The sequence below is a fragment of the Microcaecilia unicolor genome, chromosome 6 (assembly GCF_901765095.1).
Source record: "Microcaecilia unicolor chromosome 6, aMicUni1.1, whole genome shotgun sequence".
Lineage (NCBI taxonomy): Eukaryota > Metazoa > Chordata > Amphibia > Gymnophiona > Siphonopidae > Microcaecilia > Microcaecilia unicolor.
This window is the reverse complement of record NC_044036.1, coordinates 219178109-219191019: the sequence shown is the minus strand read 5'-3', so window position 1 is coordinate 219191019 and position 12911 is coordinate 219178109. Positions and strand designations below refer to the sequence as shown.

The following is a 12911-nucleotide window of genomic DNA, read 5'->3' as shown; positions in this document are numbered from 1 at the left end:
GGAGTTGGCAGTAGTGGAGAAGGGAACAGATAAGAAGGATTTATCCATGGAGCGGAGTGCACGGGAAGGGGTGTAGGGAAGGACGAGTGTGGAGAGATACTGGGGAGCAGCAGAGTGAGTACATTTATAGGTTAGTAGAAGAAGTTTGAACAGGATGCGAAAACGGATAGGGAGCCAGTGAAGGGTCTTGAGGAGAGGGGTAGTATGAGTAAAGCGACCCTGGCGGAAGATGAGACGGGCAGCAGAGTTTTGAACCGACTGGAGAGGGGAGAGGTGACTAAGTGGGAGGCCAGCAAAAAGCAGATTGCAGTAGTCTAAACGAGAGGTGACAAGGGTGTGGATGAGGAGTGCTCGGAAAGAAAGGGGCGGATTTTATGGATGTTGTAAAGAAAGAAACGACAGGTCTTGGCAATCTGCTGGATATGAGCAGAGAAGGAGAGAGAAGAGTCAAAGATGACCCCAAGGTTTCGAGCTGAGGAGACAGGGAGAATGAGAGAGCCATCAACAGAAATAGAAAACGGGGGGGGGAGCAGGGAGGTGGGTTTGGGGGGGAAAATGAGAAGCTCGGTTTTGGTCATATTTAATTTCAGGTGGCGTTGAGACATCCAGACAGCAATGTCAGACAAGCACGCTGAAACTTTGGTTTGGATGCAAGGTGAGATATCAGGGGTAGAAAGGTAGATTTGGGAGTCATCAGCATAGAGATGGTAGGAAAAGCCATGGGATGAGATTAATGAACCAAGGGAAGAAGTGTAGATAGAAAAGAGGAGGGGACCAAGAACAGAACCCTGAGGTACGCCGACAGGCAGAGGGATAGAAGTAGAAGAGGATCCACCAGAGTGAACACTAAAGGTGCAGAGGGAGAGGTAGGAAGAGAACCAGGAAAGGACAGAGCCCTGGAATCCAAGTGAGGACAGGGTATCGAGAAGTATGCTATGATCGACAGTGTCAAAAGCAGTGGAAAGATCAAGAAGAATGAGGATGGAATATTGACCTCTGGATTTAGCCAGTAATAGGTCATTGGAGACTTTAGTGAGCGCAGTTTCGGTTGAGTGGAGAGGGCGAAAACCAGATTGTAGTGGGTCAAGAATAGCATGTGAGGAGAGAAAATCAAGGCAGCAGCGGTGAACAGCACACTCAAGTAATTTGGAGAGAAAAGGAAGGAGGGAGATGGGTCGGTAATTAGAGGGACAAGTAGGGTCGAGTGAAGGCTTCTTAAGGAGAGGTGTGACCACAGCATGTTTAAAGGCAGCAGGGACAGTCGCAGTGGAAAGTGAGAGGTTGAGAATGTGACAGATAAAAGGAATAAGAGCAGGAGAGATGGCATTAAGAAGGTGGGTGGGAATGGGATCAGAGGAACAGGTGGTACATTTTGAGGAAGAAAGGAGAAGTGTAGTTTCCTCAATAGTAACTTCAGGAAAGGAGGAAAGGGAATGAGGGGAAGGAGAGAGAGGGGAACGGACTAGTGGAGGGAGAGGTGGTGAGGTAGAGAAAGCAAGGTTTATCTTTTCAACCTTGTTGTGAAAGAATTCAGCAAGGGTCTGAGGAGATAATGAAGGGGGAGTTGGGGGAGGGGCACCTTGAGGAGAGAGTTCAATGTGGTGAAGAGAAGTCGAGGATTAGAGCCAAGAGAGTTGGTCAGTTGGATATAATAATCCTGTTTGGCACGTAAAAGAGCAGATTGGAAGGAGGTCAGCATGAATTGCGGAATACTTCCCTTGGGAAGAAGAACTGACAGCACAGTTACTTACAGAAGCTCTGTGAGAAGTGTAGCATCTACAGACAAGGTTGCTAAGAGCAGGTTACGATCCACTAAAAATCAAAGCATAGATGGTAGGGAGGTAAGGATACATAGTGCTATGATGGAGGTTGCTGGTGCTGTCAGAGAAGTTATTCATTAGCTCTATAACAATGCACCTATTACTGAGCATATTATACATTTAAAGAAAGATTTTGTTTAATTTATAATTTAAAAAGACAACTAGGTTTCTATACAGGTTGTAAGTGTATTAGGAGGGAAACCGGAAATAATACTAAGTCCACAGGGCTCATTATTAAATTTTAACTGCTAGATCCTCGACCATTCTTCTAACTTTTGGAGATCCTTTCTCATTGTTTCTATTCCCTCCAGGGTATCCACTCTATTGGCTATCTTCGTGTCATCTGCAAAAAGGCACACCTTTCCTTCCAACCCTTCAGCAATAACTCTCACAAATATATTAAACAGAATAGGCCCCAGAACCGACCCCTGAGGAACTCCACCGCTCACCTTCATATCCTCCGAGCAGATTCCATTTACCACCACCCTCTGCCACCTGTCAGTCAACCAGTTACCTATCCAGTTCACCACTTTCGGTCCTAAGTTCAGCCCTTCCACCTAGCGCATGTCCTTCATCCAGTTCTTTGGTCACCCAGCCAAAGAAGTCAATAAGATTCGTTTGGCAGGATTTTTCTTTGGTAAAGCCATGTTGACTTGGGTCCTGTAATCCGTGCCTTTTAGAAAGTTAACTATCCTTTCTTTCAGCAGTGACTCCATTATTTTTCCTACCACTGACATGAGACTTACCGTTCTGTAGTTTCCCACTTCTTCCCTGTCTCCACTTTTGTGAAGAGGGACCATATCCACTCCTGCGGAACCTCTCCCATCTCTAAAGATCAATTAAATAAATCTTTAAGAGGTTCCGCAAGGACCTCCCTGAGCTCCCTCAGTATCCTGGGATGTATCCCATCCGGCCCAATAGCTTTGTCCACCTTCAGATTCTCCAGCTGTTTATAAACTCTATCTTCCGTAAACAGTGCGGTATCCACTCCAGTCCCATATATTCCCTCGGCAACCAACCGCAGTCCTTCACCAGGATTTTCCTCCGTGAACACCAAAGAGAAGTACTTGTTTAGCACATTCACTTTATCCTACTCACTCTCCACATAGCCACTCTCATTATCTTTCAGTCTTGTAATTCCATTCCTATCTTTTCTCCTTTCTCCAATATATCTGGAAAAGGTCTTGTCACCTCTCAACATCTTTAGCCATTTTTTCTTCCGCTCCCGCTTTTGCTATCTGTATTTCTCTCTTCGCTTCCTTGAGTTTAATCCGATAATCTTTTCCGTGATCCTCTCGTTGAGTTCTTTTGTATTTCTTGAACAAAGCCTCTGTTGCTCTTATTTTTTTCAGCTACTTGTTTGAAGAACCACATAGGCTTCCTGTTTCTCTTGTTTTTGTTTACTTTCCTCGCGTAAAGATCAGTCGCCATAATTATAGCAGCCTTTAGCTTGAACCACTGATTTTCCACTTCTTCTACGCCTTCCCACTCCAACAGCTCCTTCTTCAGGTATTCCCTCATTTTATCAAAATCAGTACATCTGAAATCCAGTACTTTCAGTTTTGTGCGTCCGCTCTCAGTCTTTGCCTTTTTATCAAACCATTTCGTGTGATGATCACTATATAGGTGGGTACCCACCCAGATATTGGAAACACTTCCTCCATTCGTGAGCACTAAATTCAGCATCAACCCATCCCTCGTGGGTTCCGTCACCATTTGTCTGAGCAAGGCACTTTGACAGGCGTCCACAATCTCCCTACTTCTTTCCAATTCCGCACACGGGATGTTCTAATCCACATCAGACAAGTTGAAATCTCCCAACAGTAGCACCTCCTCTTTCATACCAATCTTTTGAATATCTTCTATCAAATCCTTGTCTAGTTTCTCCGTTTGTGCCGGAGGTCTGTAGATAACCCATGTTGGGATACAGGTTCCATCTTCTCTTTTCAGGACGATCCATAAAGCTTCTTTTTTTTCCCCAGGTTCCCCCCCCATTTCAGCCGCTCTGATATTGTCTCTCACATACACCACCACTCCTCCACCTCTTCGGCCCTCTCTATCCTTCCTAAAAAGATTATAGCCCAGTATAGTCATATCCCATTCATGGGAATCATTGAACCACGTCTCTGCAATAGCAAAAATATTCAACTTTTCTTCAAACATTCCAAGTCTTGAACCTTTTTACCTAGACTACAAGCATTTGTGCTCATTGCTTTCTATGTGCTTAGTGAGGTTAGGTGTTTTTCTATATATTAAATGACCTTGCCCTCTGACATCATGTTTATTCTGGGGGTGACTTTCTGAATTCCCTTGTTTCCTTTTGTCACCCCCGCCTTCTAGTTTAAATGTCTAGAAACATACTGTCTGAATTTCTCCCTAAGGATCCTTTTTCCCATCACAGAAAGATGTAGTCCATTATTACAGTACAGCCTGTTATTCCTCCATGTATTACCTCACGCTCCTATATATCTAAAACCTTCTTCTTTACACCAAGACTCAAGCCACTTATTGAAATCTACTGTTTTGTGGGACTTCAGAAAAAGCCACAGTCCGAACCAAAGATTTCAGTCCCTCCCCAATCTTCAGGAACGCTCTCTGTGCTGTAAACTTGCTGTTGTTGGCCAGGTCATTTGCCCCCAGGTGAATTACAACATCAATATTTGAAGCCTTGATCTCTTCTTGGATCACTTTCAGTATTTGATCAGTACATCGGGTAGCTGAAAATCCTGGAAGGCATTTCACTAGCTTGGAACCCTTGAAATGTGTTCCTAAGTTAATGCCTCTTGAGTATTGCATTCAGTTCTGGTCACCGTATCTCAAAAAAAGATACAGCTGAATTAAAAAAGGTTCAAAGAAGAGCAACTAAAATGATAAAGGGAATGGAACTCAACTAGTATGAGGAAAGGCTAAAGAGGATAGGGCTCTTCAGCCTGGAAAAGAGACGGCTGAGGGGAGACATGATTGAGGCCTACAAAATCCTGAGTAGCGTAGAATGAGTAGAAGTAAATCAATTTTTTACTCATTCCAAATGTACAAAGACTAGGGGACACTCGAGGAAATTACATGGAAATACTTTTAAAACAAATAGGAGGAAATATTTTTTCACTCAACGAATAGTTAAGCTCTGGAACTCTTTGCCAGAGGTGGTAATAGCAGTTAGCGTATCCGAGTTTTAAAAAGGTTTGGACAAATTCCTGGAGGAAAAGTCCTTAGTCTGCTATTGAGACAGACATGGAAAGCAACTGCTTGCCCTGGGATTTGTAGAATGGAGTGTGGCCACGATTTGGGTTTCCGCCAAGTACTTGTGACCTGGCTTGGCCACTGTTAGGAAACAGGATACTGGGCTAGATGGACCATTGGTCTGACCCAGTATGGCTACTCTTATGTTCTTATGTTAACACCAAAGAGAAGTATTTAGCATGTTCACTGTAGTCTCATCACTCAACACATAGCTATTCTCAGCATCTTTCAGTCTTACAATTCCATTCCTAGCTGTTCTCCTTTCCTCAAAATATTTGAAAAAGGTCTTGTCACCTCTCTTTACATTGTTAGCCATTTTTGACACCACCTGTGCTGTCACTGACCGTAGTTCCCTCTTCTCTTATTTGAGATTAATCCAGTAATCTTTTCCATGATCCTCTTGTTGTGTTCTTCTGTATTTCTGGAATGAAGCTTCTTTTGGCCTTATTTTTTCAGCCACATATAGGCATCCTGTTTCTCTTGTTTTGTTTACTTTCCCTGTGTAAAGATCAGATGCCACATTTAAAGCAGCTTTCGGCTTGGACTATTACGCTTCCCCTTCACCTATGCCTGCCCATGCCATCAGCTCCTTCAGGTATTCCACCATTTTATCAAAATCAGTACAGCTGAAATCCAGTACTTTGAGTTTTGTGCATCTGCACTACACTTTTGCTCTTATATCAAACCTTATCATGTGATGATCAATATTGCCTAGGTGGGCACTCGCTCGATCACTGGAAATACTTCCTCCAGTTGTGAGTACTAGATCCAGTCAACCCTTCCCTCATGGGTTCCGTCACCATTTGTCTGAACTAGGCACTTGGATAGGCATCCACGATCTCTCTACTTCTTTCCGATTCTGCTGACAGGACCTTCCCAAACACATCAGGCAAGTTGAAATCTCTCAGCAACAGCACCTCCCCTTTTATACCAAGCTTATGGATATCTTCTATCAGATCCTTGTCCAGCTTCTCCATTTGTGCCGGAGGTCTGAAGATAACACCCCTGTAGATACAGGTTCCATCTTCTCTTTCTAGGATGATCCATATAGCTTCTTCCTTTCCCCAGGTTCCCTGCATTTCAGGCGCTCTGATATTCTCTTCCAGGTTCTCTCTTATGTGGGTATCCTGGGAAGGGTTAAATCAGGCAATACAAGCCCTGTATGCGGGTCCCCAGGCTGCCCTTTTAATTAATGGGATTAGAACATCTTTTCCCATTTTTAGTGGAACATGGCAGGGGTGCCCTCTCTCCCTCCTGCTGTTTGTGATGTCACTTGAACCTTTACTATGTGCAGGGCCGGTCTTAGCATGTGCAAGGCCCTATGCAAACCAATTTGGTGGGGCCCCATCCTAGCCCCGCCTACCCTAGCCCCGCCCCCACCCTAGCTCCACCCCATTGATAAGATTATTCCATTTTTAGAACATTTTTTTATTTACGAAATTTCAAATAAAGACAAATGAAGCTAAACTTGTACAAAAAAATCTGAGTGAAATAATAAGCACAATGCTATCATGAAACCTCCCCTCCCCAGAAATTATTCAGTTCAAGTCCACTACAATTAGTAGCAGGCCCAAGCCGGGGGTGGATGCCGCGCCGGTGGTGGCGGGAGCGGAGTGGCCGAGCTGCGGAAATGGGGATCATCTCAGGCGACTAAGGCGAGCAGAGGCGGAGGTCAGAGCGGAGGCACGAGCGAGGCAGAGTTGAGGCGCTGCACGGGGCCCCCTTAGGCGCGCCGTGCGGGGCCCCCTTAGGCGCGGGGCCCTATGCGGTCGCCTTGGTTGCCTCTGCCTAAGACCGGCCCTGACTATGTGTTCTGCATTCTGATCATGGAGTTCCTGCAGTTTATCTGGGTCCCTCTGTTACAAAAGTGTTAACCTTTGCAGATGACCAGTTGTTGACCTTAACCAACTTGCCAGATTCGTTGAACAGGATGTTATACTTAGTTCAAACCCATGGGGAATTGTCTGGCTTTAGCTTAAATGCATCCAAATCTCAAGCATTGGCATTGCCAGAGGAGGTTTGCACTGGTTGGAGGGGCCATTTTCCACTTATCTGGGCAGAGGGACAGCTTAAATATCTTGGTCATGATCCCATCTAACCTTACCTATTTATATGCTAGGAATGTGCCTCCACTGATTCAGAATTTTAGACATGAATTAGAGTTGTGGAGGGCCTATCTGGTGTCCCTTATGGACCATGTCAGTCTGTTAAAAATGATGCATGCTCCATGCTTTTTATATATTTTTCAAATGCTTCCATTGTATCAAGTTGAAGGATGAAAAACAGGTCCACCACATGCTGCAGGCCTATTTATGAAATGGGAAAAGAGCACGCTTGTCTATGGCAGTGGTTCAGATGCCTAAGACTCAAGGGGGATTGAGACTGTTGAACCTGAGGTATGTCAGTGGCATGCAGTATGAGGCATATCAATGATTGGTACTGGGCTACTGAACATTTTTCTGTGTCTAACTTTGAGACCAATATTGCACCACATATGCATTTCAGTTGTTTGCTTCATACAACAGGGCATGCTCTCCCTAAGGAACTCAAGGATTGTGGTCTCTCATCATCAGCTGCGATCTGTTTGGAGATGGCTTTGTAGAATGTATCAGTTTTCTACAGCTGTGACATCGTTCTTGATCATTCATCATAACCCGGATTTTCCCCCGGGCACAGATTCTAAGACTTTTCACAGCTGAGAACTTAAAAGGTATAAGGTTCTTATCGCAGGTGATTACATATAGTAACACAGTAAGTGATGGCAGATAAAGACCTGAACGGTCCCATCCAGTATGCCCAACCGTCACACTCATCAATTCATGATTAAATCAACAATGAATGTTATATTATATACTTTATCACGAGTCTTTCTTTGTCATTTCTGGGATATAACAAGTAGAAGTCCACCCGGCTCTATCCTTATGTTCCACCTTACTGAGGACAGCAAGCTTCAACTTTTCTGACCTGCAAGAACAGTTATCAACTTCCAGCTGTGGATCATTTCGCTTATTTACAACTTAAACAGTATGTTCGGAGCTTGCCATGGGAACATATTTGTGACGATGTGCAGGATACTCTGTCTACTGCATACACCTTAGGCTTACAACTCACAATCCATTTATCTTATCATCAAAAATGTATTTTGGAAACCACTCCAAATATTCATTTTGCTTGCATTGTCGCTCAGTAGAATACAGATTTGGAGACTGAATTGGATGAAAGTTGTTTGCAAGCCTGCTTGTGAGCCATAACAAAAATCTATTCCAATGTGCAGTGAGGGAGCACATTGGATGTTTGTACATCTCTCCTCAAAGTGCCTTTTGGGCTGGCCTGGTGCCTTTGGATGCATGTCCTAAGTGTACTCGAGCAGGCAAATCGGGACACATGTTCTGGTTCTGTCCAGGAACTCTAACCTTTTGGAAACGTTTAATGGAATTTATCACTGACCTCTGCACTGTACCCCTGAGACCTTGCTGGGTAAATATGTTTTGGGAGAATTACTCCTACCTGTTTCCTAGGAATTTTATCCTGAGCTACCTTGATGGCACGGCAGACAGAACCAAAGGAGAAGAACTCTCTGGAAATTGCCTTCCTTGCCCTAACCTCTTCAGCCTTTCCTCATATGGGAAAAGTTCCATCCCCTTTATCATTCTGGTTGCTCTTCCTTGAATCTTCTCCAACTCTCCTACATCCTCTTTGAGGTACAGCAACCAGAATTGAACACAACACTCAAGCTGAATACAGAGGCATTATAATATTCTTAATCTTATTTTCCATCCCTTTCCTAATAATTCCTAGCATCCTGTTTCCATTTAGGAAGATGATTTAGATGTCATTGTGGGCAATATGATGAAATCTTCTGCTCAGTGTGCGATAGCAGCCAAAAAACTAACAAAATGTTAGGAGTTATTAGGAAAGGAAAAGAGAATACAACAAAGAGTATCATAATGCCCTGTATCACTCCTTGGTGAGATCACACATCTTGAGTACTGTGTGCAATTCTGGTCACCACATCTCAAAAAAGATACAAAGAAGGACAACCAGAATGATTAAAGGGATGGAACGACTCTCATATGAGGAAAAGCTAAGGAGACGGCTGAGGGAAAATATGATAGAGATCTATAACATTCTGAATAGAATGGAACAGGTAAACACAAATCAATTGTTTACAAATAGGAGAAAATATTTTTTTCACTCAAGGAACAGTTAAACTCTAGAACTCACTGTCAGAGCAAGTGGTTAAAGCAGTTAATGTAGCTAGATTTAAGGATGGTTTAGACAAATTCCTAGAGTAAAAGCCCATAAATCTTTATTAAGGTAGACCTGAGAAACCCACCGCATATCTCTGAGGTTAAGTACCATGGAATCTTGCTACTTTTTGGATCTCTACTAGGTACTTGTGGTCTAGCTTGGCCCCTATTGGAAACAAGACACTGGGTTTGATGGACCTTTGGTCTGTCCCAGCAGGAAAATTCTGTCCCAGCAGGAAAATTATATCAATTATAATCATGTCACTCCCAACAGCTCAATTAGTAACCAGCCCCCTCTTACTCTGCAAGATGTGCCTGCTGAAATATCCAGGCTTTAATCCTTTAATTAAACAGTCCTGGCAACGTCTTAGCCCATCTGGCAGCAGGATTCCAGAGTTCTGAGTTTGCTGTTTACTTTCAAAAAGCTGAAAGACTATGGGGCATGTAATGAAGTAACTAAGTAATGATTAAAAAAAAAAATCAGAGAAAATATGCGTTTACACAATGCATAATTAAATTCTGGAACTTACTGCTGGATTTTAATGTCCAGAAACCATTATTAAGGGGGGCTTGAAGAAATCCATTCTTATCCCTAGAATAAGCAGCATGGAATTTATTTGCTTTCTGGGATCCTGCCAGATATATGTGACCTGGATTGGTCTCTGTTGAAAACAGAATACTAAGCTTGATGGACTTTTGGTCTGACCTAGCCTGGCAATTCTTATATTTTTATGTTCTTACTAAAAATGCCATCTTCTTTTAAATTCCCAGGATGACACTCTCCTATCAAAGAACATCGGCAAACCTTTCCCCTGTGAACACAATCTACAACTAGGAGTATATTCTTCATCCCGTAGATACATTGATCCTTGAAAGTCAGTGAGGCTCATTAATGGTTAGAGTTAGACAGATTACCTCAGCCTTCTTAGAAACCTGATACAATAAAACCTTTAATGTTTGAATTGTAACCTGGATCACTGTGCATATTAAGCCTTTCTGGAAACCTGATGCAGTCATACTGCCAGTTTCTGCTCCTTGCCTTGTATTCAACCCTCTTTTGACCCTCTAAAATTTCATCTATGTAAATACTCAAACCTCTTTCCTAATTTCTTCTTTTTTTCCAGACATTTTTCACACAAAAACAATAGTTCCTCTTGTTGAAGGAATTCCTGCCTCTCTGTGTTAGTCTATCCACCGTTTGTTTCTGCATATGCACAGCAGTGTGATTGAGTCTGATAAGTCAATGAGGTCCGACCCCTCTGACTCAAAATGTGACCCAACTGCAGCAGTGCAGGTCAGAGCAGTAGTAGTAGAATGAATATGAAAGGAGACGGAGAGGAAGAGGAAGGTGAGAACAAAGAGGGGAAAGAGGAGTGAGTGGAAAGGAAGGTTTACACACCCACAAACACCTCAAACACACACTCACACCCCACCCTGTTACTACCCACTAAATCCCACATTCACACTTTTCAGCTCATTTTCTTTTTGGTTCGATAGGTCTCCTTTCTCCTTTTTTCTTCCTGTTCAATCGGAACCAACACTGGGCCCAGGAATCTTCATTCATAAATATGCAGGGAGTTTTCCCATATTTGAAAAGATCCTCCCTTCAACTGTTCCTAGTCTGGTCACCACAGCAACGGTCCCAAGGCCAGGAGCCACACACTAGAGCTTCTTCTGAAATCATCTATCATGGGCTCTAAGAAAGTAATTTTGGAAGGTTTAGCTACCACTTACAAGTGTAAATGGGCATACACATTCAGTGGCAATTTTACAAAAGCCACTACCTATGTGTATATACCCACAGCACAGAGAGATTTGAGGGGGCATGCTCTGGGCAAACTTTAAAATTGTAAATTTATTTCCTATTTAGCAACAAAAATACATGTATACTTCAGAAAATGTCCCTATCTGTATTCAACAAAATGAGGATAAAAGAGTATTTAATTAACAAAATACAAAGGCAGAACCTCTCTTGTATAAACTGCAAGATACTTAAAATAGTACTATATTCCTGTGGAGTGCAAAATATGAGAAAGCGGAAAAGCCTTTGTGCCCCGAACTCCACCCAGTATATATTAATAGGGTAAAGAGAAGTAAAACAGGTCCAACTTTCTTCATCGGCATAAAAAACCCTTTTCTCTTTAAATCTTGCTAAAAACTCCACAGGAAAATCTAATTTTACATGGATCCATCCCAAAAACGTGAAGAAAAAAAAAAAAAACTTAGCTTTTGAGTTAGTAGTAGACACAAACGTGCAAAAAGAGTCAGTCACACCAACTGTGGCCAAAGTTTTGCTACTGTGGGCTGTTTCAAGTTGTGCATGACCAATCAGTAACACTGAGCACGTGCAAAAAGAGACAGTCACACCTACTGTGGGCAAAGTTTCGCTACCGTGTGCTGTTTCAAGGCATGCATGACCAATCAGTAACACTGAGCATGTGTTCAAGACGACATTGGCAGCCGTGTGAGTTATCCCCTGAACAGTGGACCCTTTACACATCTCTAAACTGTCCTTAAGCAGAACATAGGGCAGATTCATTTGCTGCATTCACCTTAAATAAGAGAAAGGCTCACATACAGGGTAACTCACCACACAGTAGCTGTCTAGCGCCTCCACCCTGCATGCAAAGTGTCGACGTTTAGCCTCCCGTCCAATCCTCTCAGCCATATCTTCTGCTGTCCCAGTCTGGCTGCCAAACAGCACTAACAACCTCCGTTCTGCCATCTGTAGGGGAAGGGGTGATAAAGACAGGGCCTAGTGAGACTAGTGGAGGAGTGGCCTAGTGGTTAGGGTGGTGGACTTTGGTACTGGGGAACTAAGGAACTGAGTTCAATTCCCGGCACAGGCAGCTCCTTGTGACTCTGGGCAAGTCACTTAACCCTCCATTGCCTGCCGCATTGAGCCTGCCATGAGTGGGAAAGCGCGGGGTACAAATGTAACAAAAAAACAAAAAATAGCAGAGATCTTTAGGCTACAACAGCGATCACACATGCACACACAAGAACTATGGACCTTGCTATTTTAGAAATAGAAAACAGCATCAACTAATATCCTATGCTACATTTACCACCAATGCCCAAATATTTATTCTAAGCACTACAATCATGTTTATTCAAGACCAGTACCACTGCCATAAGTTAATTTGTGGGAAGGCTCAGGGGAGGACTGGGTGAGCCCAAACACTTCTTCCCAGGACACCTTCCTTCCCGCCCTTCCCCCCCCCCCCCCCCCGAGTTAAAAATTAATATCTTGGCTGGCAGGGATCCTCTACAAAGTCTGTTCTCCGCATTCTAGGATTTTTAGTCTGACACAAAATCACAAATCCTAGATCTAAAAGGCTAGTTAAGGATGGAAACTTTAATCTGAGAAGACCAGATTTAAGATTGTGGCACGCATTGGCAGAACCCAAGAGTGAGGGCAGGGATCTGCCTCTGGAGCTTGGAGAGCTGAGGGGGGAGGGGGTCCCCTGGGCAATGAAAAGCAGGGATTAGGATGTTGGACTAGACTACTCTAGTGGTGCCTCTTTGAAGCAACATTGGCATAGCCCAAAAGTAAGTGGCAGAAGGTTCCTTTCAGTATTTGGCACACTACACAGTTGTC

General features: G+C 43.4%; 1 protein-coding gene across 4 annotated transcripts in view; it reads right to left on the bottom strand.

Annotated features, from left to right (window-relative positions):
• The window catches only part of NDOR1 (NADPH dependent diflavin oxidoreductase 1), a 390824-nt gene that overhangs the window by 370432 nt on the left and 7481 nt on the right, over positions 1 to 12911 (bottom strand). For all 4 annotated transcript variants that reach the window (XR_003942469.1, XM_030206227.1, XM_030206230.1 and 1 more), the window contains exon 2: positions 11901 to 12035. Coding sequence is in view for 3 of the 4 variants with exons in the window: in XM_030206227.1 (XP_030062087.1) it covers positions 11901 to 12035 (135 nt within the window). In the remaining variant the exon portion in view is untranslated. The remainder of the gene's footprint in view (positions 1 to 11900; positions 12036 to 12911) is intronic.